Source organism: Taudactylus pleione, unplaced genomic scaffold, assembly GCF_031769625.1.
Source record: "Taudactylus pleione unplaced genomic scaffold, aTauple2 ptg000052l, whole genome shotgun sequence".
NCBI classification, from domain to species: Eukaryota; Metazoa; Chordata; class Amphibia; order Anura; family Myobatrachidae; genus Taudactylus; species Taudactylus pleione.
In genome coordinates, this window is record NW_028284454.1 from 615804 (window position 1) to 640697 (window position 24894).

Sequence of the window (24894 nt, forward strand, 5' to 3'; positions counted from 1 at the left end):
TACTGTATAATCACTCTATAGATCATGTGCCCATACTGTATAATCAGCCTATAGATCATGTATCCATACTGTATAATCAGTCTATAGATCATGTATACATACTGTATAATCAGGCTATAGATCATGTACCCATACTGTATAATCACTCTATAGATCATGTATCCATACTGTATAATCAGTCTATAGATCATGTGCCCATACTGTATAATCACTCTATAGATCATGTATCCATACTGTATAATCAGCCTATAGATCATGTATCCATACTGTATAATCAGTCTATAGATCATGTATACATACTGTATAATCAGGCTATAGATCATGTACCCATACTGTATAATCACTCTATAGATCATGTGCCCATACTGTATAATCAGTCTATAGATCATGTATCCATACTGTATAATCAGTCTATAGATCATGTATACATACTGTATAATCAGGCTATAGATCATGTACCCATACTGTATAATCACTCTATAGATCATGAGCCCATACTGTATAATCAGTCTATAGATCATGTATCCATACTGTATAATCAGTCTATAGATCATGTATCCATACTGTATAATCACTCTATAGATCATGTGCCCATACTGTATAATCAGTCTATAGATCATGTACCCATACTGTATAATCACTCTATAGATCATGTGCCCATACTGTATAATCAGTCTATAGATCATGTGCCCATACTGTATAATCACTCTATAGATCATGTACCAATACTGTATAATCAGTCTATAGATCATGTGCCCATACTGTATAATCAGTCTATAGATCATGTACCCATACTGTATAATCACTCTATAGATCATGTATACATACTGTATAATCAGTCTATAGATCATGTGCCCATACTGTATAATCAGTCTATAGATCATGTGCCCATACTGTATAATCAGTCTATAGATCATGTACCCATACTGTATAATCAGTCTATAGATCATGTGCCCATACTGTATAATCAGTCTATAGATCATGTACCCATACTGTATAATCACTCTATAGATCATGTATACATACTGTATAATCAGTCTATAGATCATGTGCCCATACTGTATAATCAGTCTATAGATCATGTGCCCATACTGTATAATCAGTCTATAGATCATGTGCCCACACTGTATAATCAGTCTATAGATCATGTACCCATACTGTATAATCAGTCTATAGATCATGTGCCCATACTGTATAATCAGTCTATAGATCATGTATCCATACTGTATAATCAGTCTATAGATCATGTGCCCATACTGTATAATCAGTCTATAGATCATGTATCCATACTGTATAATCAGCCTATAGATCATGTACCAATACTGTATAATCAGTCTATAGATCATGTGCCCATACTGTATAATCAGTCTATAGATCATGTGCCCATACTGTATAATCAGTCTATAGATCATGTATCCATACTGTATAATCAGTCTATAGATCATGTGCCCATACTGTATAATCAGTCTATAGATCATGTATCCATACTGTATAATCAGCCTATAGATCATGTAACCATACTGTATAATCAGTCTATAGATCATGTGCCCATACTGTATAATCACTCTATAGATCATGTGCCCATACTGTATAATCAGTCTATAGATCATGTATCCATACTATATAATCAGTCTATAGATCATGTATCCATACTATATAATCAGTCTATAGATCATGTGCCCATACTGTATAATCACTCTATAGATCATGTGCCCATACTGTATAATCAGTCTATAGATCATGTGCCCATACTGTATAATCAGTCTATAGATCATGTATCCATACTATATAATCAGTCTATAGATCATGTATCCATACTGTATAATCAGTCTATAGATCATGTGCCCATACTGTATAATCACTCTATAGATCATGTGCCCATACTGTATAATCACTCTATAGATCATGTGCCCATACTGTATAATCACTCTATAGATCATGTGCCCATACTGTATAATCAGTCTATAGATCATGTGCCCATACTGTATAATCAGTCTATAGATCATGTGCCCATACTGTATAATCAGTCTATAGATCATGTGCCCATACTGTATAATCAGTCTATAGATCATGTATCCATACTGTATAATCAGTCTATAGATCATGTGCCCATACTGTATAATCAGTCTATAGATCATGTATCCATACTGTATAATCAGTCTATAGATCATGTAAACATACTGTATAATCATTCTATAGATCATGTACCCATACTGTATAATCAGTCTATAGATCATGTGCCCATACTGTATAATCAGTCTATAGATCATGTATCCATACTGTATAATCAGTCTATAGATCATGTGCCCATACTGTATAATCAGTCTATAGATCATGTATCCATACTGTATAATCAGTCTATAGATCATGTATCCATACTGTATAATCAGTCTATAGATCATGTACCCATACTGTATAATCAGTCTATAGATCATGTGCCCATACTGTATAATCAGTCTATAGATCATGTATCCATACTGTATAATCACTCTATAGATCATGTGCCCATACTGTATAATCAGTCTATAGATCATGTACCCATACTGTATAATCAGTCTATAGATCATGTATCCATACTGTATAATCAGTCTATAGATCATGTGCCCATACTGTATAATCAGTCTATAGATCATGTATCCATACTGTATAATCAGTCTATAGATCATGTAGCCATACTGTATAATCAGTATATAGATCATGTACCCATACTGTATAATCAGTCTATAGATCATGTACCCATACTGTATAATCAGTCTATAGATCATGTACCCATACTGTATAATTAGTCTATAGATCATGTGCCCATACTGTATAATCAGGCTATAGATCATGTACCCATACTGTATAATCAGTCTATAGATCATGTGCCCATACTGTATAATCAGGCTATAGATCATGTATCCATACTGTATAATCAGGCTATAGATCATGTATCCATACTGTATAATCAGTATATAGATCATGTATACATACTGTACATGGCTGTAGGGACCGGTAATGGGTTCCTGTATATTCAGGCCTGGAGGCAGCATATTAAACCCCCCACACTTCTAGTAGAAATAAAAATCATTAACTTGCCCGTTGTAGGTCACCGTTATCCCAGCGACGTCATTGTTCTCGCAGCCAATCACAAAGACGGACAGAGAGAGGATGAAGGCGATAAATGACGTCACAAAGGCCATCTTAGACGCTGAGAGCAATCCGAACTTGTACTTTTTCATAATAAGCCCCCCGAGCAGCACCCCGAGAGCGGCCGCAGGCAGGGTGGTAATTCCTGCAGGGATAGAGTATAGACGTGAGCAGCTGGCCAATGGAATAATACACTTATTGCGCTTATTTGGAAACGTATTTGAGCCCTTTATAAACTACGCCATTGCTCTGGTTACAGAGACCGGAAATACAGGCTACAGCCATTAGCGCAGTGTAATATGCGATGTGTCACATGACTGCGCATTTCTATAGAGACATTTATAACCTCTTGAAGGCCCCAAGTTAAATTGTCCAGAATTAAGATGTCTAATATAAATTCTGGACAATCTAACTTGGAGCCATCAAGAGATTACAGTATAAATGTTTCTATATAAAATGCGCAATCATGTGACTTTGTAGCGTTGGTTATAATGGCGCTGGCCACTTACCGGTGAGGAAGTTGGATTTGGAGATGGACTGGCCATACTGCTGCTCCATGTATTTGGGTTTGTACGTTATATATCCCAGGAAACTGTTCATTTGTATCAGAGTCAGACACATCATCAGCACATAGAGGCGATTACAGCCCAGCGTCTTCAGCGCAACGAAGAACCCTGCATGGAGGACATCAATGAATTCCTGCCGCTCCTTGTGTATCAGTTATATTGATGATATATATATATATATATATATATATATATCATCAGTGACGTAACTTCATCCCAGGTGCCCGGAGGCAAGATAAATGTTGGTATCCCCCCCACCCCCCAAATTAAAATTTACCACCCCCCAACACCTATGCCAGCCCCAGATGCCGCTGCCTCCCTATTCAGTCTCTTTTATACAATGCCCCCAGTAGTGGTCCCCCATACAGTGCCCTCAGAAGAGATCCCCCTATGCAGTGCCCGCCTATGTAGTGCCCCCCAGTAATGGTCCCCCTATGCAGTGCCTCCAGTAGTGGTCCCCCTCTGCTGTGCCCCCAATAGTATGGCCCCTGTAGTGACCCCAATAGTAAGGCCCCTGTAGTGCCCCCAGTAGTAATGCTGCTGTAGTGCCCCCATATGATGCCCCAGTGGTAAGGCCCCTGTAATGCCCCTTGTAGTGCCCCCATATGATGCCCCCTGTAATGTCCCCAGTAGTAAGCCCCCTGTAATGCCTCCAGTAGTAAGCTCCCTGTAATAAGCCCCCTGTAATGCCCCAGTAGTAAACCACCAGTAGTAAGCCCCCTGTGATAAGCCCCCTGTAATTAGCCCCCTGTAGTGCCCCCAGTAGTAAACCACCAGTAGTAAGCCCCTTGTTCTGCCCCTTGTAATGTGCCTCCAGTAGTAAACCCCCTGTAATAAGCGGCAGCCCCCTGTAATGCCCCCAGTAGCAAGCCCCCTGTAATGCCCCCAGTAGTAAGCCTCCTGTAATAAGCCCCCAGTGGTGCCCCCAGTAATGCCCCCAGTAATTAGCCCCCTGTAGTGCCCCCAGTAGTAAGACCCCTGTAATAAGCCCCCAGTAGTAAGCCCCCAGTAGTAAGACCCCAGTAGTGCCCCAAGTAGGAAGCCCCTTGTAATGCCCCCTGTAATGTGCCTCCAGTAGTAAACCCTCTGTAATAAGCGGCAGCCCCCTGTAATGCCCCAATAGTAAGCCCCCTGTAGTGCCCCCGCATGCACACACACACATACACACACACACACACACACACACACACACATACATACAAAAAAAAATTACTTACCTTAAACCCCGCTCCAGTGCCTGTTGCTGTCCGTCCCCGGCGCTTGCTCCTCGGAACTATGGGAGTGATGTCATGACGTTACTCCCATAGTGCACTGCGGGACCCGGAAGCCGGAGCTCAGGAGTGAGCCTCCAGCCTCCGGCTACCGCCGGGGGTAGAGAAGGAGCCAGGTGCCCGCTGGTAACACACTCAGCGGGCGCCCGGCAAATGGAGGGTGCAGGGGGTGCGACCGCACTCCCTGCACCCTCCGTAGTTACGCCACTGGAGGTGGAGCGCCGATCAGCGGCGCTCCTTCTCCATGCAGCTCCTGTGGACAATGGAGCCAGGTGCCCCCTTCAGGGCTGGCGCCCGGCGGCAAATGACTATTGTCTCCGGGAGTTCCGCCACTGTATATCATGCTACGATCCATTATTATAGCAATAATGTAACTGCTCCTATATACAGGCTATAGTGATCGATGCTGCATCCTGTATACTGTACTGTAATTATTAATTATGATCACAGTCATCTATGTGTCTAAAATAAAAATCACTGATTATTACCAAATGCTGACGCTATTAATGGGAAAAGTAATAATTGGTTAATTATTAAACTCTATTAAGACTGAATAAATATAAAGGTAGAAATGATTCATAAGGGGGATATTTACTAAAGTAAGAGTTGTTGCCCATAGCGACCAATCAGATTCTAGCTATTATCTTCTAGCAGCTGCTAGATAAATGTTAAGTAATAACTGACTGGTTGCTATGGGCAACATCCCCACTTCTGAAAACTCTCACTTTAGTAAATTTACCCCATTGTATCGGTTACAGATACTTCTACCTATTGGCCGATTTACACAAACGACAGATCTGCAACTAGGCGGCACCAAGAGACAAGAACTCTGGATCTCATCCATGGATTCCAATACAGCGTAATCATAATGGAAGTGAAAGTTACCAGCAATATAGAGAGATACAGTATTAGAGCGGTGTAAGTGGTGTATGAATTATTATTATTACTATTGTTTATCATATGGCGCCACCAAGTGTCCACACAGCTGAGAAGGGAAAAGCACAACGATTACAGCCATATTCACTAACGTTTAGCAGACAGTCCTAGTACTAAGGGAAAAATCTAACAGTCAGACAGACAGACAGACAGACAGGGAAAGATGTGACAGATAATAAATAACAAGTGACCCAGTGCCTTAGTGTGTGTCCTAGTGCATGGTGAGGGTCGTGCCCATGACAGCTTTCGGTATAGGGTAGAGGGGGTATAACCGGGAGGTGAACTAGTAAGAAATGAGGAGGGAGGACAGAGGATGTGAGATAAGAGTGAGGAGGGCTGGTAACATTTAATGCACAGGAGGGTTTTCAGGGCATGAATGCATACAGATTGCTAGAGAGTACGTAGGGGAGCGAGTTCCAGTGGTGGGGAGCACCACAGAAGAAACCTTGGAGTGGGAGAAAGTAATCAGTGCTGAGACAAGGGGTTTGATGTATCAAGCAGTGAAAAAAGTGGAGAAGCAGACCAGTAGAGACGTTGCCCATAGCAACCAATCAGCTTTGAGGAAACACTTATCAAGTACATTGTATAAAATGATAGGTAGATGCTGATCGGTTGCTATGGGAAACATCTCCTCTGGTCACCGCTCCACTAATTTCATTGCCTAATGCATGAACTCCAAGGTGACAGAGGAAGAGCAGAGATGAGGTAGGATGGAAGGAGCAATAGAGAGCTTGGAACGTGAGGCGGAGGAGCATATACTGAGTTCTCTATGGGAAGGGGAGACTGTGAAGGAGAGGAGAGATTGAATCAGAACACCGAGATAGGAAAACGAGGTGAGCAGCAGAAGTAAGAGTGGAGAGGCAGGAAGGTGGGAGACCAGACAGCAGGAGGACGCAGTAGGCAAGGCAGGAGATAACAAGAAATGTATAAGAGAGATTTGGTTGCCACCCGGGTGAGGAAGGATATAAACCAGGAGAAAGAATGTAGAGAGAGGTGCAAGGAACCAAGGACAGAGCTTTGGGTTACACCAACAGTCAGAGGAAGGGAGGGGGAGGTATATACAGTAAAGGAACAGTGGGAGGACAGTCACGAGAGGACAGCGTCACAGAGCCCAAGAGCAAGGAGGGTTTGATGGAGAGGACAATAAAATGTGTCAAAAGCAGCTGACATGTCCAAAGGTATAAGATAGTGGTAAGGAAGTTGTCTGTCACCTTGGGCTGGGAAATGTATGTGGAGTGAAGGGAGTAAAATATAGATTGAAGTGGGTCAAGGAGGCAGTGGGAGTAAGGGAAGGTGGAAGCCATTGGAAGTCATTCTAATGGTGCATACACACGATCAGATTTTTCCTTCAGATATGAACGATAACGATTTAAAAATCGTTCAGTCGTTCATATCTGAAGGAAAATCGTTCATATCTGACATGCCTGAACGATGGACGATCAACGATGCGCGTTCCCGATGGTCAGATAACGATTTCTGACATCTGATGTGTTTGCAGTCAGACTTGGACGATTCCATTCATTTTAATGCAGTAAAAAATCGTTCAAATCGTTCAAAACTTTGGTAAAATCGTTCAAATCGTTCAAATCGTTCAATCGTTCAGTCGTTCATCTGACAAATCTGACAAGTCTGACAAATCTGACCGTGTGTATGCTCCATAAGTGTTTAAAAGCAAAGGGGAGGAAATACGTTGGTCAGAGATGAGAGATTTAAAATAAGAATGGAGCGAGAAATAGAGGAGCCTGAATTTATAGTGAAGAAAGTCAGAGAGTGAGAGGGAACATTGTTGGAGGTAGCGGGTCTGTCTAGAGTGCCAGGGTTGGGGTGGGTTTTGACAGAGATTGATGCTAACCACTGGGACAACAGATTTAAGGGTGGACTTAAGCTGGAGAGAAGGTAAAAAGGCGTGAGTTCAGGGGGAGGAAAAATGATGAGGGCTTCAAGGTTGTGCAGAGTGAGAATATACTTGGGGGAGAGGGGGTGGTGGATCGAGTGATAGAGAGGTAGAAGGAGATGATGTGCTGGTCAGAGAGAAGGAAGAGGAGGTTGGTGAAATCATAGAAATGGGAAGAGATAACAGTGTGGTAACTGGAGTGACAAGGGGAGTTATTGAGTGAGGTCAAGGGAGGTAAAAGGCAGAGAAATATAGAAGCAGAGATATATTGAATGACAAGGAAGATGGAGGAGCGACCAGGGGAATGGTAGATTACTGCATCCAGGAGGTGAATGTAGTGGAAGAGGTGAAAGAAATGACCTCTGGTCCATAAGGTGCATGGAGGAAGAGGATACTGATGCCACCACCCTGCTGGTCGCCAAGAGAGAGAGAGCAGCAGGAAACTGGCCAGATTGGGAGATCCGAGTCTTAATGACAACAGTGAGGTTAAGGGAGTTGAACATGAAATGATCATGGACAGAATCTGTTACTCGCAGATCTGACATTCCAATAGGCATAAAAGAGCCAGGGAGGGGGGGATAGGGATGGGATGGGAAGGGCTGAAGGTACACAGGGGTGTGCAGGGTTAAGATAAGCAGAGAACAATAAAGTGGAGACCAGAAGGGGAAAAAGAAGATGGTGGTAGGGGGCACAGTGAGAGAGCTGTGGGCAGAGGATGTATAATGGCTACATACTGGAGGTGAGTTGGAAGGAGAAGGGGAGAATAATGGATTAGTTGGGAGACAGAAAGGAAGTCAGGATCTCAGCAAGGGAAGTCTTTGTGAGACAAGATAAAGTGGAAGAAACAGAAAAGAACTTGCGTTGTGAATGGAGGTGTTAGGGGAAGATGACCCAGGTGGATGGGAGAGGGCAGCAAAATGGCCTCAGAGCAGGGCGGCATGGACAAGAGAAGTGCGGGATGGTGGAAATGGTGTTTTTCATCTGTACTGTAATTACTGTAATGTAACAATTATAAATAAACCCAATAAGAGATATGGTTGTTGTCTTATAGGTGCTCCAGTATTTATATTGATCACTCATTAATGTAATGTACACACATATCTGATAGAGGAGTTAGCAAAGCATTATCTATATTTTGAAAGGTCAAAAACATTGAAACAAAACCCTCATGGAAATGGAAGGACTGTGGGAGCCTCTCATGCCCGATAGCATCTGATCAGTGCAATTCTGGTGGACCCTTTCTATGGTGATGTCATGTAGAGAAATACTGAATTATGGCCTAATAGTCACAAAATTGGACAAATTACTAGAAAACAGTGACGTTGCTGAGGCATGAGGTGGCCAAATTATCATGGCGGTCAGAACGAGGCATCTCTACAACATACGAGCCTCCCAGATTTACACGGCAAGCAATCTACAATGTTTCAATGGATTTTATTTTTATTATAATGAACCTGTAACAGTTTGGCAGATATCCTCACCTTTCAGTGTTGATTTTGTATGACTTTCCGAGTCGGACTTTTCAATCTCTTTAAACTTCAGTAAGTTGAGGGAATGTTTTGTCCCCTCCTTGCTCATACTCTTGGGCAGGAAGCAGAAGGGGATCCCTGACATTAATTCAATCATTCCGGCCACCAGGAATCCGATCCACCAGGCACCGACCCAGCGCACGTCCTGTGGTGTAATGGTTACACTGTCTGGAACAGAAATTAAGCTCAATGTATTTAATGTACAATAACTTCGCTGAGCTCTGGAGCAGGAGTAGGGTTTAGGGCAGGGGTGGGGAACCTTTTTTCTGCCAATGGCCATTTTGATATATGTAACATTATTCGCGGGCCGGTGCAGGCCATGCCCCCTCCATGTGATGTCACACGGGGACGGGGCCACAATCGCCAGTGATTACAACAATCCTGGAGCATCCTGAGGGAGCTGTAAGGGCTGCGGTGTGACCGTCTGAGGGTCCTAAGGACACGCCATGCGGCACTGCGGCATAGATTCTGGCTGCAGGGGGACATTATAGACATCCTGCTAGCCAGATGAGGCCAGCAGAAAATAGTCCGAGGGCCAAACCAAATTACTCTGAGGGCCTTATACGGCCCCCGGGCCTGAGGTTCCCCATCCCTGGTTTAGGGGATTATTCAGAAAAGTGAATAACTGGCAATATTAAGAAAAAGAAACCTTAAATTAACAAAAGTACATTACATACTATTCTCAACTATAGAATTTTATTAAAATGTGAATTATGTGATCTGAGAGGCCTCAGCCTCAACAAGCCTGGGAACACTTTGAAAGATCTTTAAATTTGAATACCAATTACCCAACTGATCCCGGACTACCGATTGGATGACTGATCCATGTAATGAAAATCTTTAAGCACCCTATAATGTAGCTGAAGACAGAGGAGGCACTGCCAACATACTCACCATGTGTTGTGTGTTTTAGGAAGATAAGACTAAAATGAACACCTATAAAGAAAGTATCTGTTTCCCCTTTCCATAACACTGATATTTTCACCAAAATACTAACTAAGGCCCTCATTCAGAGCCGTACGCTCTGAGCAGAGCGCACGCTCTGAATGAGGGCCGGGCTCCATTTTCATGGAGCGTCCTCCTGGACGCTCGTATAGCTGTGGGTCACCACCCACAGGCTATACGAGCGTGCTTTTTGATGGCCGCGATGGTCGAGACCATCGCGACCATCGAAATTGCGAGCCGGAGCCTGCGGTTGAGGTTTTCAACCGCAAGCTCCGAAGTGATTTTGGCTCTATCAGAGCCAAAATCACTCCCACTGACATCACTAGTGATGTCAGTGGGCCGGCTTCTGACGGGAGGCGTTCCCGTGGGAACGCCCCCGTCAGGGAGGCACGCCCCCGGCACGCCCACCAAAGGGGGCGTGCTGTCAATCAACATTGACAGCACGCCCCCTTTGATCGGACACAACGAGCGAAGGACTTTCCTTCGCTCGTCGCGTCTGGCGCATGCGCACGACGGAGCTCCCTCCGTCGTGCGCATGCTCAGTGCATAACATCGACCCACTTGCGAGCGGACAGCCGCTCGCGAGTGGGTCTGAATCAGGCCCTAAGCCCGGTGAGATTTATTCATATTTCAAATGAAAACTCACCCAAATCAACAAAGCCGATGTCAACGTAGAGTTTAGCGCAGAAAGATCCGAGCATGTATCCCATCATTGGTCCAAACAGCGCCACGGTCTGGAGGCATGCTGCCGGATGGAACAGCCAATTACTCAATGCTTCCCACAAAACATTCATTCACAATATTTCTATATACACAGCAGGGAATATATTTTCAACACTAAATGATGTATTAGACCAAAAACTTCCTACAATTAATATAGATGATCTGGCAGTGATAAAAGATTTTGAAGTGTCATTACCATCATGTGCATCTCCATATAGGCCAGGACTGGCAAATTATCTATGAAACTTTTATGGTTAGATGAGAAGACACCATGCCCCAGGGAATGTGCTACACTATGGTTAGATGAGAAGACACCATGCCCCAGGGAATGTGATACACTATGGTTAGATGAGAAGAAACCATGTTCCAGGGAATGTGCTATTCTATGGTTAGATGAGAAGACACTATGCCCCAGGGAAAGTGCTACACTATGGCAAGAAGAGAGGACATCATGCCCCAGGTAATGTGCTATTCTATGGTTAGATGAGAAGATACCATGTCCCAGGGAAAGTGCTATTCTATGGTTAGATGAGAAGACACCATGCCCCAGGGAAAGTGCTACACTATGGCAAGAAGAGAGAACATCATGCCCCAGGTAATGTGTTATTCTATGGTTAGAGCGAAAACACCATGCCCCAGGGAATATGCTACGCTATGGTTAGATGAGAATACATCATGCCCCAGGGAAAGTGCTACACTATGGATAGATGAGAAGACACCATTCCAAAGGGAAAGTGCTGCACTATGGTTAGATGAGAAGACACCATGCCCCAGGGAAAGTGCTATGCTATGGCTAGATGAGAAGACACCATGCCCCAGGGAATGTGCTGCACTATGGTTAGATGAGAAGATACCATGCCCCAGGGAAAGTGCTACACTATGGTTAGATGAGTAGTTACCATGCCCCAGGGAAAGTGCTACACTATGGTTAGATGAGAAGACACCATGCCCCAGGGAATGTGCTAAACTATGGTTAGATGAGAAGACACCATGCCCCAGGGAATGTGCTGCACTATGGTAAGATGAGAAGATACCATGCCCCAGGGAAAGTGTTATTCTATGGTTAGATGAGAAGACACCATGCCCCAAGGAAAGTGCTATTCTATGGTTAGATGAGAAGACACCATGTCCCAGGGAAGGTGATTCATTATGGCAGATGAGAAGACACCATGCCCCAGGGAATGTGCTATTCTATGGTTAGATGAGAAGACACCATGTCCCAGGGAAAGTGCTATTCTATGGTTAGATGAGAAGACACTATGCCCCAGGAAAAGTGCTATGCTATGGATAGATGAGAAGACATCATGCCCCAGGTAATGTGCTATTCTATGGCAGATAAGAAGACACCATGCACCAGGGAAAGTGCTATTCTATGGTTAGATGAGAAGACACCATGCCCTAGGGAAATTTCTACACTATGGTTAGATGAGAAGATACCATGCCCCAGGGAATGTGCTATTCTATGGCAGATGAGAATACACCATGCACCAGAGAATGTTCTATTCTATGGTTAGAGGAAAAGACACCATGCCCCAGGGAAAGTGCTACACTATGGTTAGATGAGAAGACACCATGCCGCAGGGAATGTGCTATTCTATGGTAAGATGAGAAGACACCATGCCACAGGGAATGTACTATTCTATGGTTAGATGAGAAGACACCATGCCCCAGGGAATGTGCTATACAATGGTTAGATGAGTAGGCACCATGTCCCAGGGAAAGTGCTACACTATGGTTAGATGAGAAGACACCATGTCCCAGGGAAAGTGTTATTCTATTGTTATATGAGAAGACACCATGCCCCAGGGAAGGTGATTCATTATGGCAGATGAGAAGACATCATGCCCCAGGGAGAATGTGCTATTCTATGGCAGATGAGAAGACACCATGCACCAGGGGAATGTGCTATTCTATGGTTAGATGAGAAGACACCATGCCCCAGGGAAAGTGCTACACTATGGAGAGATGAGATTACACCATGCCCAAGGGAAATTTCTACACTATGGTTAGATGAGAAGATACCACGCCCCAGGGAATGTGCTATTCTATGGCTAGATGAGAATACACCATGCCCCAGGGAAAGTGCTACACTATGGCTAGATAAGAATACATCATGCCCAGGGAAAGTGCTACATCATGGTTAGATGAGAAGACACCATACCCCAGGGAAAGTGCTACACTATGGTTAGATGAGAAGACATCATGCCCCAGGTAATGTGCTATTCTATGGTTAGATTGGAAGACATCATGCCCCAGGGAATGTTCTATTATATTGTCATAAGTCCCAGGGCATGTGCTATACCAGGGATAGCCAACCCTGGTCCACGAGAGCTACAAACAGTGCATGTTTTTCATTTCTCCTCATAGAATCACAAGTGAAATAATTAGATCCACCTGTGGATCTTTTCAAATGTTCATATGTGAGTAATGATACAGCTGTGCCCCAGCTAGGTGGTCTGGAAAATGTGAACTGTTAGTAGCTCTTGAGGAACGAGGTTGGCAACCGCTGTGCTATTCTCTTATTAGATGAAAAGACATCATGCCTAAGGGAATGTGCAAGTCTATGGTTAGAAGCCCCAGGGTATGTGCTATAATGTCAGATAAGAAGATATAATGAGATGGGTCTTTGGAGCACTAGGTATTACCTATGTACAGAGGAGTGTTTTCAAATCCAGCATAGTCATCAATATACGAAATTCCAAGGGGGGTAATGGGACTTTCTCCAACTCCTCGCAGCATATTTCCAATTAATATATAAACCCACATGTATGAGCTGCCTTCCTTCACGCACTCTGAAAATACATAGCATTCCTACGTCAAAATAAGCAGCGTCTTCCCATGGTCTGGTGCACCCTTACGATAGCTAAATGGGAGAATTGGTTCCCTTTTGAAATTCTACAATTGGCGAACGGTAGAAAACAAGTGAGTGGTAAAGTCCGCAACTCCTTTCTCTGCCCCGCAGGGGCGCGCCAAACGTTTGCATTTCATTACGCTCCAATTCTTAACACAGGATTTGCACTCACATGACCTGGTGATCCGTTACCTTTATTAGTCTAGTTGTGTGTTACGCTAATGGTCCATGTGATGGTAAGTGGATTATTGGCCTGGAAATGTGTCCGATGACAGACGAGTGACATTATCAGTAGCTATCCCACCATTTCCTGTGTATTAGTGAGCTGCCATTTCTCTATATATAACTATGGTAGATTCCCTATGGTTCTGTCCCTGGTTACCCAAATCTAATGTAAAAACCAAACTACTGGCTTCGTGTGAGGTCATACAGGTAACTAATAGGACAGGTGATGGTGATGATGAGTTAGACAGTCTGGTGAAGGGGTATGGGGACCTATTGGCCAATCCATTGGGTATCTGTAATTGTAAACAGTAAAGATGTACGCAGACCCTGTGTTTTGGTTTTAGTTCTAATTCATCATCGCGTTTTGGTTTTGGTGAAACCATCCTCATGTGTTTTGGTTTCGGATTCGGTTTTTGACTCCTTAAAAATCTATGAAAATCGATTAAACAAATTGGTTAAAAAAAAATCGATAAAACAGCTAAAATGACGTAACTTGGACCTGTTTACATGTAATCCGAAAGTTTGGTTTTTAAATCAGAGTTGTGAATTGACCGAGGACCGAACCGGGACTCAATTTGAAACCCCAAATGATTCCGACCTTTGACTCAATTTGACTCAGAACTCCAAAATTCTGGTGTGTTAATATTTCAGGAAAATCGAACTGCACAGCTCTAGTAATAAGGAAAAAAACTCCTGCTCTGAACTGTGCAACTTATATTATCACAAGCAGCAGCCCTGGTCCAATCGCCTGCTGCGTTCTACATTATATTTATCTTGTCTCCTGGAGCTCATCATACATAGCGAGGTCACCTACTGTATGGCACCATGGATTTGTTTGCTAAGACGGGGACAGAAAATATAGAGGAATAAAAATGCCATTGCTCCTTGTTTCCATCCCTCCTCCCTCCATCTCTCACTCCTTTCCTCCTCTCTCCATCCCTCACTCCCTCCTCTCTACATCCCTCCTTCCATCCCTCCCTCTCTCTTCCCTCCATCCCTCCCTCTCTCCTCCCTACATCCCTCCTCCCTCCATCCCTCCCTCCTCCATCCATCCATCTCTCCCTCCACTCTCCATCCCTCCTAACTCCATCCCTCCCTCTATCTCTCCCTCTCTCCTCCCTCCATCCCTCCTCCATCCATCCCTCCCTCCACCCTCCATCCCTCACTTCTTCCCTCGTCCATCACTCCTCCATCCTTCCCTCCCATCCTCACTCCATCCACCTATCCCTCCCTCCACCCTCCATCCCTCCCTACCTCCCTCTATCCCTGCCTACCTCCTCCATCCTTCACTCCCTCCACTTTCCATCCTTCCCTCTCTCCTACCTCCATCCCTCCCTACTCCCTCTCTCCATCCCTGCCTCCCTTCTCCATCCCTCCCTCTCTCCTCCCTCCATCACTCCCTCCTCCGAGCATCTCTCCTCCCTCCCTCCATCCCTCCCTCTCTCTTCCCTCCATCCCTCCCTCTCTCCTCCCTCCATCCCTCCTCCATCCATCCCTCCCTCCACCCTCCATCCCTCTTAACTCCATCCCTCCCTCCTCCCTCTATCTCTCCCTCTCTAATCCCTCCATCCCTCCACCCTCCATCCCTTACTCCTTCCGTCCTCCATCACTCCTCCATACTTCCCTCCCTCCCTCCTCCATCCATCTATCCCTCCCTCCACCCTCCATCCCTCCCTACCTCCCTCCATTTCTGCCTACCTCCTCCATTCTTCACTCCCTCCACTTTCCATTCCTCCATCCCTCCGTCCTCCCAACATCCTTCCCTCTCTCCTACCTCCATCCCTCCCTACTCCTTCCATCCCTCCCTCTCTCCTCCCTACATCCCTCCTCCCTCCCTCTCTCCATCCCTGCCTCTCTACCTCACTCCTTCCCTCCCTCCCTCCATCCCTGCCTCCCTTCTCCATCCTTCCCTCCTCCCACCATCCCTCCCTCCCTCCACCTTCCATCCCTACCTCCCTCCAGCCATCTCTGCCTCCCTCCATCCTTGCCTCCCTCCTCCATCCTTCCCTCCTCCCACCATCCCTCCCTCCCTCCACCTTCCATCCCTCCCTCCACCTTCCATCCCTCCCTCCCTACCTCCCTCCCTCCATCCATCCCTGCCTCCCTCCCTCCATCCTTCCCTCCTCCCACCATCCCTCCCTCCCTCCACCTTCCATCCCTACCTCCCTCCATCCATCCATCCCTCCCTCCCTCCTCCATCCTTCCATCCCTCCCTCCCTCCACTTTCCATCCCTCCCTCCATCCCTGCCTCCCTCCCTCCCTCTCAGCTGATGTCCTAAGGCTATAGAGAAATGCAGTGGGGTCTGGATTCAGTTTGTACCTGGTTTAATGGCCTCAGTAAATGTCTCATTGGCTAAACAGGGGGAAACACTGAAGGTGGAATTGTTCTGTGCACTTCTGTGTATCTTCAGAGAATCATACCTATAACTGTAAGGAGACAACCACACATTGGGTTTATGACAGAAGAGTAGAATCGTTGAATTAAATTATATGGAAACGCAGACTCAACAAGGTCATTACGTACGGTCCCATAAAGAAGTGCGGCATAGCGGAGAGGAAACTTCCCAACGCCATCACAATGCAGCCAGCCGCAATAATCCGTGGCCTGTGTAGTCTCGCCCCAAAATAGCTGACGATGGCGATCATCAGTAAGTTACCTGCACGGTAAAGTGTGAGAGCAATAACAGACTGCAATGGTCAGAGACACGTGGTAATATGTAATAAGAATAAGATATTTACCAAACTCAAAGCTTCCATCCACCATCCCCACTGTAGAGGAGGGAATGTCAAAGCGCCTCTCAATCTGCGTTATGGAGCTTTTCATGTAACTCCCGGAAAAGGCTTTGGCAAAGTATGTGAAACAAAGAGACACCAGGAACAGCTGCAACGTAGAGAAGACGTTTATCTGTTATTAAACTGGAAGGAAATAATTTTGCCCCAAAAAGTAGGAGCCCCCCTATTGTATAGGAGAAAAGCCCGAAAACAAAAAGTTGACAAAAATTGTGCAAAACTTTGATTTCACAAAACTAAACATCCTGGTAGTATGTAGAATTTGTGGTCAGTAATTGGCCATTGGTGACTGACTTGGGGGTCTATGTATTAATAAATCACAGCCGTGCCGCCATTACTAACAGCCCGTATTATTTTAAACAAAAATTACCTTCTATGTACTAGATGTAACTCGCAGGGACAGTGGCGATTCCCTTCTCAGGTGTTAGCGATTCCATACGCAATTGTGAGCAGCATAAGACACTTGGGCTCATGCGCGTGCAGTAAGGGATTTCTCAACTTTATGCACAGTAGCAAAACATCACTCACCTGTGTAAATCATACATGCCTACCCTCCCGGAATTCGAGGGAGGCTCCCGATTTTTCGGGTAACTCCCCCGTACCTCTAGAAGAGTAGGCACTTCTCCCGCATTCTGCCCACTTCCTAGTGAAGTGGACAGAATGTAGATAAGTTCCGCGGTGAACGCAGATTCTCCACGAATAGTGTCATTTAGCCCCGCCCCTATTTAAATTTGCACCAATCGCAGCAATTTCCAGAGAAGGGGGCGGGACTTAATGACACAAACATCAGGTCCCACCCCCGTTGCAGGCAACCTGCTTCACCCGGGGAGGAGAAATACAACGTAGGCAGGTATGGCATAAATATTGGCGCTGCCTCCATCTCTGCACCAGCACTGGTGTCAGTCACTGAAGCAGGTTGGAGGCTAATGGATTTTGGACTTTGAGACATAGGAGTCAGACCATAGTCAGCCATTGATAATAATGGGGACTGCAAACTTCTACGCTAATTAGCATTTTGCAAGAGATTTCTGTGACATTTCCTGCCTTTGCCTATTAGTACATACCGGAATAACATAACATGATGCAGAAACGGCACATTCTACATACAGTCATATTACTATAATGACAGGGACACAAAATGCAATGATGTTCTACTGCTCCCTACTGCTCCTCCTACACGCTGCACTGCTCCCTCCTGCTCCTCCTACACGCTGCACTGCTCCCTACTGCTCCTCCTACACGCTGCACTGCTCCCTCCTACACGCTGCACTGATCCCTCCTGCTCCTACATGCTGCACTGCTCCCTACTGCTCCTCCTACACGTTGCACTGCTCTTCCAACACGCTGCACTGCTCCCTCCTGCTCCTCCTACACGCTGCACTGATCCTCCTACAAGCTGCACTGCTCCTCCTACAAGCTGCACTGCTCCCTACTGCTCCTCCTACACGCTGCACTGCTCCCTACTGCTCCTCCGACACGCTGCACTGCTCCCTACTGCTCCTCCGACACGCTGCACTGCTCCCTACTGCTCCTCCTACACACTGCACTGCTCCCTCCTGCTCCTCCTACACGCTGCACTGCTCCTTCTACACGCTGCACTGCTCCCTACTGCTCCTCCTACACACTGCACTGCTCCCTACTGCTCCTCCTACATGCTGCACTGATCCTCCTACACGCTGCACTGCTCCCTCCTGCTAATCCTACACGTTGCACTGCTCCCTACTGCTCCTCCTACATGCTGCACTGATCCTCCTACAAGCTGCACTGCTCCTCCTACACACTGCACTGCTCCCTACTGCTCCTCCTACACACTGCACTGCTCCCTCCTGCTCCTCCTACACACGCTGCACTGATCCTCCTACAAGCTGCACTGCTCCTCCTACAAGCTGCACTGCTCATCCTACATACTGCACTGCTCCCTACTGCTCCCTACTGCTCCTCCTACACGCTGCACTGCTCCCTACTGCTCCTCCTACACGCTGCACTGCTCCCTCCTGCTCCTCCTACACACTGCACTGCTCCCTACTGCTCCTACTACACGCTGCACTGCTCCCTACTGCTCCTCCTACACGCTGCACTGCTCCCTACTGCTCCTCCTACACGCTGCACTGCTCCCTACTGCTCCTCCTACACACTGCACTGCTCCCTCCTGCTCCTCCTACATGCTGCACTGCTCCCTACTGCTCCTCCTACACGCTGCACTGCTCCTCCTACATGCTGCACTGCTCCCTACTGCTCCTCCTACACGCTGCACTGCTCCCTACTGCTCCTCCTACACGCTACACTGCTCCCTCCTGCTCCTCCTACACGCTGCACTGCTCCCTCCTGCTCCTCCTACACGCTGCACTGCTCCCTACTGCTCCTCCTACACGCTGCACTGCTCCCTACTGCTCCTCCTACACGCTGCACTGCTCCTCCTACATGCTACACTGCTCCCTCCTGCTCCTCCTACACACTGCACTGCTCCCTCCTGCTCCTCCTACACGCTGCACTGCTCCCTCCTGCTCCTCCTACACGCTGCACTGCTCCTCCTATACGCTGCACTGCTCCCTCCTGCTCCTCCTACACGCTGCACTGCTCCCTCCTGCTCCTCCTACACGCTGCACTGCTCCTCCTACACACTGCACTGCTCCCTCCTGCTCCTCCTAAACGCTGCACTGCTCCCTCCTGCTCCTCCTACACGCTGCACTGCTCCCTCCTGCTCCTCCTACACACTGCACTGCTCCCTCCTGCTCCTCCTACACACTGCACTGCTCCCTCCTGCTCCTCCTACACACTGCACTGCTCCCAACTGCTCCTCCTACACGCTGCACTGATCCTCCTACAAGCTGCACTGCTCCTCCTACACACTGCGCTGCTCCCTACTGCTCCTCCTACACACTGCACTGCTCCCTCCTGCTCCTCCTACACGCTGCACTGATCCTCCTACAAGCTGCACTGCTCCTCCTACAAGCTGCACTGCTCCTCCTACAAGCTGCACTGCTCCTCCTACACGCTGCACTGCTCCCTACTGCTCCTCCTACACGCTGCACTGCTCCCTCATGCTCCTCCTACACGCTGCACTGCTCCCTACTGCTCCTTCTACACGCTGCACTGCTCCCTACTGCTCCTCCTACACACTGCACTACTCCCTACTGCTCCTCCTACACGCTGCACTGCTCCTCCTACACACTGCACTGCTCCCTCCTGCTCCTCCTAAACGCTGCACTGCTCCCTCCTGCTCCTCCTACACGCTGCACTGCTCCCTCCTGCTCCTCCTACACACTGCACTGCTCCCTCCTGCTCCTCCTACACGCTGCACTGCTCCTCCTACACACTGCACTGCTCCCTCCTGCTCCTCCTACACACTGCACTGCTCCCTCCAGCTCCTCCTACACGTTGCAATGCTCCCTACTGCTCCTTCTACACGCTGCACTGCTCCCTACTGCTCCTCCTACACACTGCACTGCTCCCTACTGCTCCTCCTACATGCTGCACTGATCCTCCTACACGCTGCACTGCTCCCTCCTGCTCCTCCTACACGCTGCACTGCTCCCAACTGCTCCTCCTACACGCTGCACTGATCCTCCTACAAGCTGCACTGCTCCTCCTACACACTGCGCTGCTCCCTACTGCTCCTCCTACACACTGCACTGCTCCCTCCTGCTCCTCCTACACGCTGCACTGATCCTCCTACAAGCTGCACTGCTCCTCCTACCAGCTGCACTGCTCCTCCTACAAGCTGCACTGCTCCTCCTACACGCTGCACTGCTCCCTACTGCTCCTCCTACACGCTGCACTGCTCCCTACTGCTCCTCCTACACGCTGCACTGCTCCCTACTGCTCCTCCTACACGCTGCACTGCTCCCTCATGCTCCTCCTACACGCTGCACTGCTCCCTACTGCTCCTTCTACACGCTGCACTGCTCCCTACTGCTCCTCCTACACACTGCACTACTCCCTACTGCTCCTCCTACACGCTGCACTGCTCCCTACTGCTCCTCCGACACGCTGCACTGCTCCCTACTGCTCCTCCTACACGCTGCACTGCTCCCTACTGCTCCTCCTACACACTGCACTGCTCCCTCCTGCTCCTCCTACACGCTGCACTGCTCCTTCTACACGCTGCACTGCTCCCTACTGCTCCTCCTACACACTGCACTGCTCCCTACTGCTCCTCCTACATGCTGCACTGATCCTCCTACACGCTGCACTGCTCCCTCCTGCAAATCCTACACGTTGCACTGCTCCCTACTGCTCCTCCTACATGCTGCACTGATCCTCCTACAAGCTGCACTGCTCCTCCTACACACTGCACTGCTCCCTACTGCTCCTCCTACACACTGCACTGCTCCCTCCTGCTCCTCCTACACGCTGCACTGATCCTCCTACAAGCTGCACTGCTCCTCCTACAAGCTGCACTGCTCATCCTACATACTGCACTGCTCCCTACTGCTCCCTACTGCTCCTCCTACACGCTGCACTGCTCCCTACTGCTCCTCCTACACGCTGCACTGCTCCCTCCTGCTCCTCCTACACACTGCACTGCTCCCTACTGCTCCTCCTACACGCTGCACTGCTCCCTACTGCTCCTCCTACACGCTGCACTGCTCCCTACTGCTCCTCCTACACGCTGCACTGCTCCCTACTGCTCCTACACACTGCACTGCTCCCTCCTGCTCCTCCTACATGCTGCACTGCTCCCTACTGCTCCTCCTACACGCTGCACTGCTCCTCCTACATGCTGTACTGCTCCCTACTGCTCCTCCTACACGCTGCACTGCTCCCTACTGCTCCTCCTACACGCTACACTGCTCCCTCCTGCTCCTCCTACACGCTGCACTGCTCCCTCCTGCTCCTCCTACATGCTGCACTGCTCCCTACTGCTCCTCCTACACGCTGCACTGCTCCCTACTGCTCCTCCTACACACTGCACTGCTCCCTACTGCTCCTCCTACACACTGCACTGCTCCCTCCTGCTCCTCCTACATGCTGCACTGCTCCCTCCTGCTCCTCCTACATGCTGCACTGCTCCTCCTACACGCTGCACTGCTCCCTACTGCTCCTCCTACACGCTGCACTGCTCCTCCTACATGCTACACTGCTCCCTCCTGCTCCTCCTACACACTGCACTGCTCCCTCCTGCTCCTCCTACACGCTGCACTGCTCCCTCCTGCTCCTCCTACACGCTGCACTGCTCCTCCTACACGCTGCAGTGCTCCCTCCTGCTCCTCCTACACGCTGCGCTGCTCCCTCCTGCTCCTCCTACACGCTGCACTGCTCCTCCTACACACTGCACTGCTCCCTCCTGCTCCTCCTAAACGCTGCACTGCTCCCTCCTGCTCCTCCTACACGCTGCACTGCTCCCTCCTGCTCCTCCTACACGCTGCACTGCTCCTCCTACACACTGCACTGCTCCCTCCTGCTCCTCCTACACGCTGCACTGCTCCCTCCTGCTCCTCCTACACACTGCACTGCTCCCTCCTGCTCCTCCTACACGCTGCACTGCTCCTCCTACACACTGCACTGCTCCCTCCTGCTCCTCCTACACACTGCACTGCTCCCTCCAGCTCCTCCTACACGTTGCACTGCTCCCTACTGCTCCTTCTACACGCTGCACTGCTCCCTACTGCTCCTCCTACACACTGCACTGCTCCCTACTGCTCCTCCTACATGCTGCACTGATCCTCCTACACGCTGCACTGCTCCCTCCTGCTCCTCCTACACGCTGCACTGCTCCCAACTGCTCCTCCTACACGCTGCACTGATCCTCCTACAAGCTGCACTGCTCCTCCTACACACTGCGCTGCTCCCTAATGCTCCTCCTACACACTGCACTGCTCCCTCCTGCTCCTCCTACACGCTGCACTGATCCTCCTACAAGCTGCACTGCTCCTCCTACAAGCTGCACTGCTCCTCCTACACGCTGCACTGCTCCTCCTACACGCTGCACTGCTCCCTACTGCTCCTCCTACACGCTGCACTGCTCCCTACTGCTCCTCCTACACGCTGCACTGCTCCCTACTGCTCCTCCTACACGCTGCACTGCTCCCTCATGCTCCTCCTACACGCTGCACTGCTCCCTACTGCTCCTTCTACACGCTGCACTGCTCCCTACTGCTCCTCCTACACACTGCACTACTCCCTACTGCTCCTCCTACACACTGCACTGCTCCCTCCTGCTCCTCCTACATGCTGCACTGCTCCTCCTACACGCTGCACTGCTCCCTCCTGCTCCTCCTACACACTGCACCCTCCTGCTCCTCCTACACGCTGCACTGCCCCCTCCTGCTCCTCCTACACGCTGCACTGCTCCTCCTACACGCTGCACTGCTCCCTCCTGCTCCTCCTACACACTGCACTGCTCCCTCCTGCTCCTCCTACATGCTGCACTGCTCCCTCCTGCTCCTCCTACACGCTGCACTGCTCCCTCCTGCTCCTCCTACACGCTGCACTGCTCCTCCTACACGCTGCACTGCTCCCTCCTGCTCCTCCTACACGCTGCACTGCTCCCTCCTGCTCCTCCTACACACTGCTCTGCTCCCTCCTGCTCCTCCTACACGCTGCACTGCTCCTCCTACACACTGCACTGCTCCCTCCTCCTCCTCCTACACGCTGCACTGCTCCCTCCTGCTCCTCCTACACGCTGCACCGCTCCCTCCTGCTCCTCCTACACGCTGCACCGCTCCCTCCTGCTCCTCCTACACGCTGCACCGCTCCCTCCTGCTCCTCCTACACGCTGCACCGCTCCCTCCTGCTCCTCCTACTCGCTGCACCGCTCCCTCCTGCTCCTCCTACACGCTGCACCGCTCCCTCCTGCTCCTCCTACACGCTGCACCGCTCCCTCCTGCTCCTCCTACACGCTGCACCGCTCCCTCCTGCTCCTCCTACACGCTGCGCCGCTCCCTCCTGCTCCTCCTACACGCTGCGATGCTCCCTCCTGCTCCTCCTACACGCTGCACTGCTCCCTCCTGCTCCTCCTACATGCTGCACTGCTCCCTACTGCTCCTCCTACACACTGCACCGCTCCCTCCTGCTCCTCCTACACGCTGCACCGCTCCCTCCTGCTCCTCCTACACGCTGCACCGCTCCCTCCTGCTCCTCCTACACGCTGCACCGCTCCCTCCTGCTCCTCCTACACGCTGCGCCGCTCCCTCCTGCTCCTCCTACACGCTGCGCCGCTCCCTCCTGCTCCTCCTACACGCTGCACCGCTCCCTCCTGCTCCTCCTACACGCTGCACCGCTCCCTCCTGCTCCTCCTACACGCTGCGCTGCTCCCTCCTGCTCCTCCTACACGCTGCGCTGCTCCCTCCTGCTCCTCCTACATGCTGCACTGCTCCCTACTGCTCCTCCTACACGCTGCGCTGCTCCCTCCTGCTCCTCCTACACGCTGCGCTGCTCCCTCCTGCTCCTCCTACATGCTGCACTGCTCCCTACTGCTCCTCCTACACACTGCACCGCTCCCTCCTGCTCCTCCTACACGCTGCACCGCTCCCTCCTGCTCCTCCTACACGCTGCACCGCTCCCTCCTGCTCCTCCTACACGCTGCACCGCTCCCTCCTGCTCCTCCTACACGCTGCGCTGCTCCCTCCTGCTCCTCCTACACGCTGCGCTGCTCCCTCCTGCTCCTCCTACACGCTGCACTGCTCCCTCCTGCTCCTCATACATGCTGCACTGCTCCCTCCGGGAGTTTTTTGCAAAAATATTTTGATATTACTTTTGGGTGATATAGCAGGCATACAAGGGTGATAGACAGCACTATAATAAGGGATTTATACATACATCACCATAATTATATTAGGGATTTATGAGAACTATTTCCTAATTAATAATCCCTGTATGTGTATTAAAAGATAGAATCACTCTGAATATATTTTGGGGACATTTTTCTGCTACAACTTCCTTATTGTGACAATTTTTTGAGGGGTATAAGTACGCACCTCTTTTTAAATCACAGATTTTATTTCTTACACACTTCTATATTTTTAATCAATTTTTGCTGTTTTTTTGTATTTAATTTGAACAATAAAAGTTATATTTTAATATTTACAGTCAT

General features: G+C 48.9%; 1 protein-coding gene across 2 annotated transcripts in view; it reads right to left on the reverse strand.

The window, feature by feature from the left end:
• The window catches only part of LOC148535424 (solute carrier organic anion transporter family member 1C1-like), a 55943-nt gene that overhangs the window by 13978 nt on the left and 17071 nt on the right, over positions 1 to 24894 (reverse strand). For both annotated transcript variants that reach the window (XM_088462664.1, XM_088462663.1), the window contains 8 exons: positions 16809 to 16950; positions 16594 to 16726; positions 16390 to 16496; positions 13639 to 13785; positions 10917 to 11015; positions 9278 to 9493; positions 3639 to 3803; positions 3079 to 3274 (listed from right to left, as the gene is read on the reverse strand). In XM_088462664.1, the coding sequence (XP_088318790.1) occupies positions 3079 to 3274; positions 3639 to 3803; positions 9278 to 9493; positions 10917 to 11015; positions 13639 to 13785; positions 16390 to 16496; positions 16594 to 16726; positions 16809 to 16893 (1148 nt within the window). In that variant the 5' untranslated portion in view covers positions 16894 to 16950. The remainder of the gene's footprint in view (positions 1 to 3078; positions 3275 to 3638; positions 3804 to 9277; positions 9494 to 10916; positions 11016 to 13638; positions 13786 to 16389; positions 16497 to 16593; positions 16727 to 16808; positions 16951 to 24894) is intronic.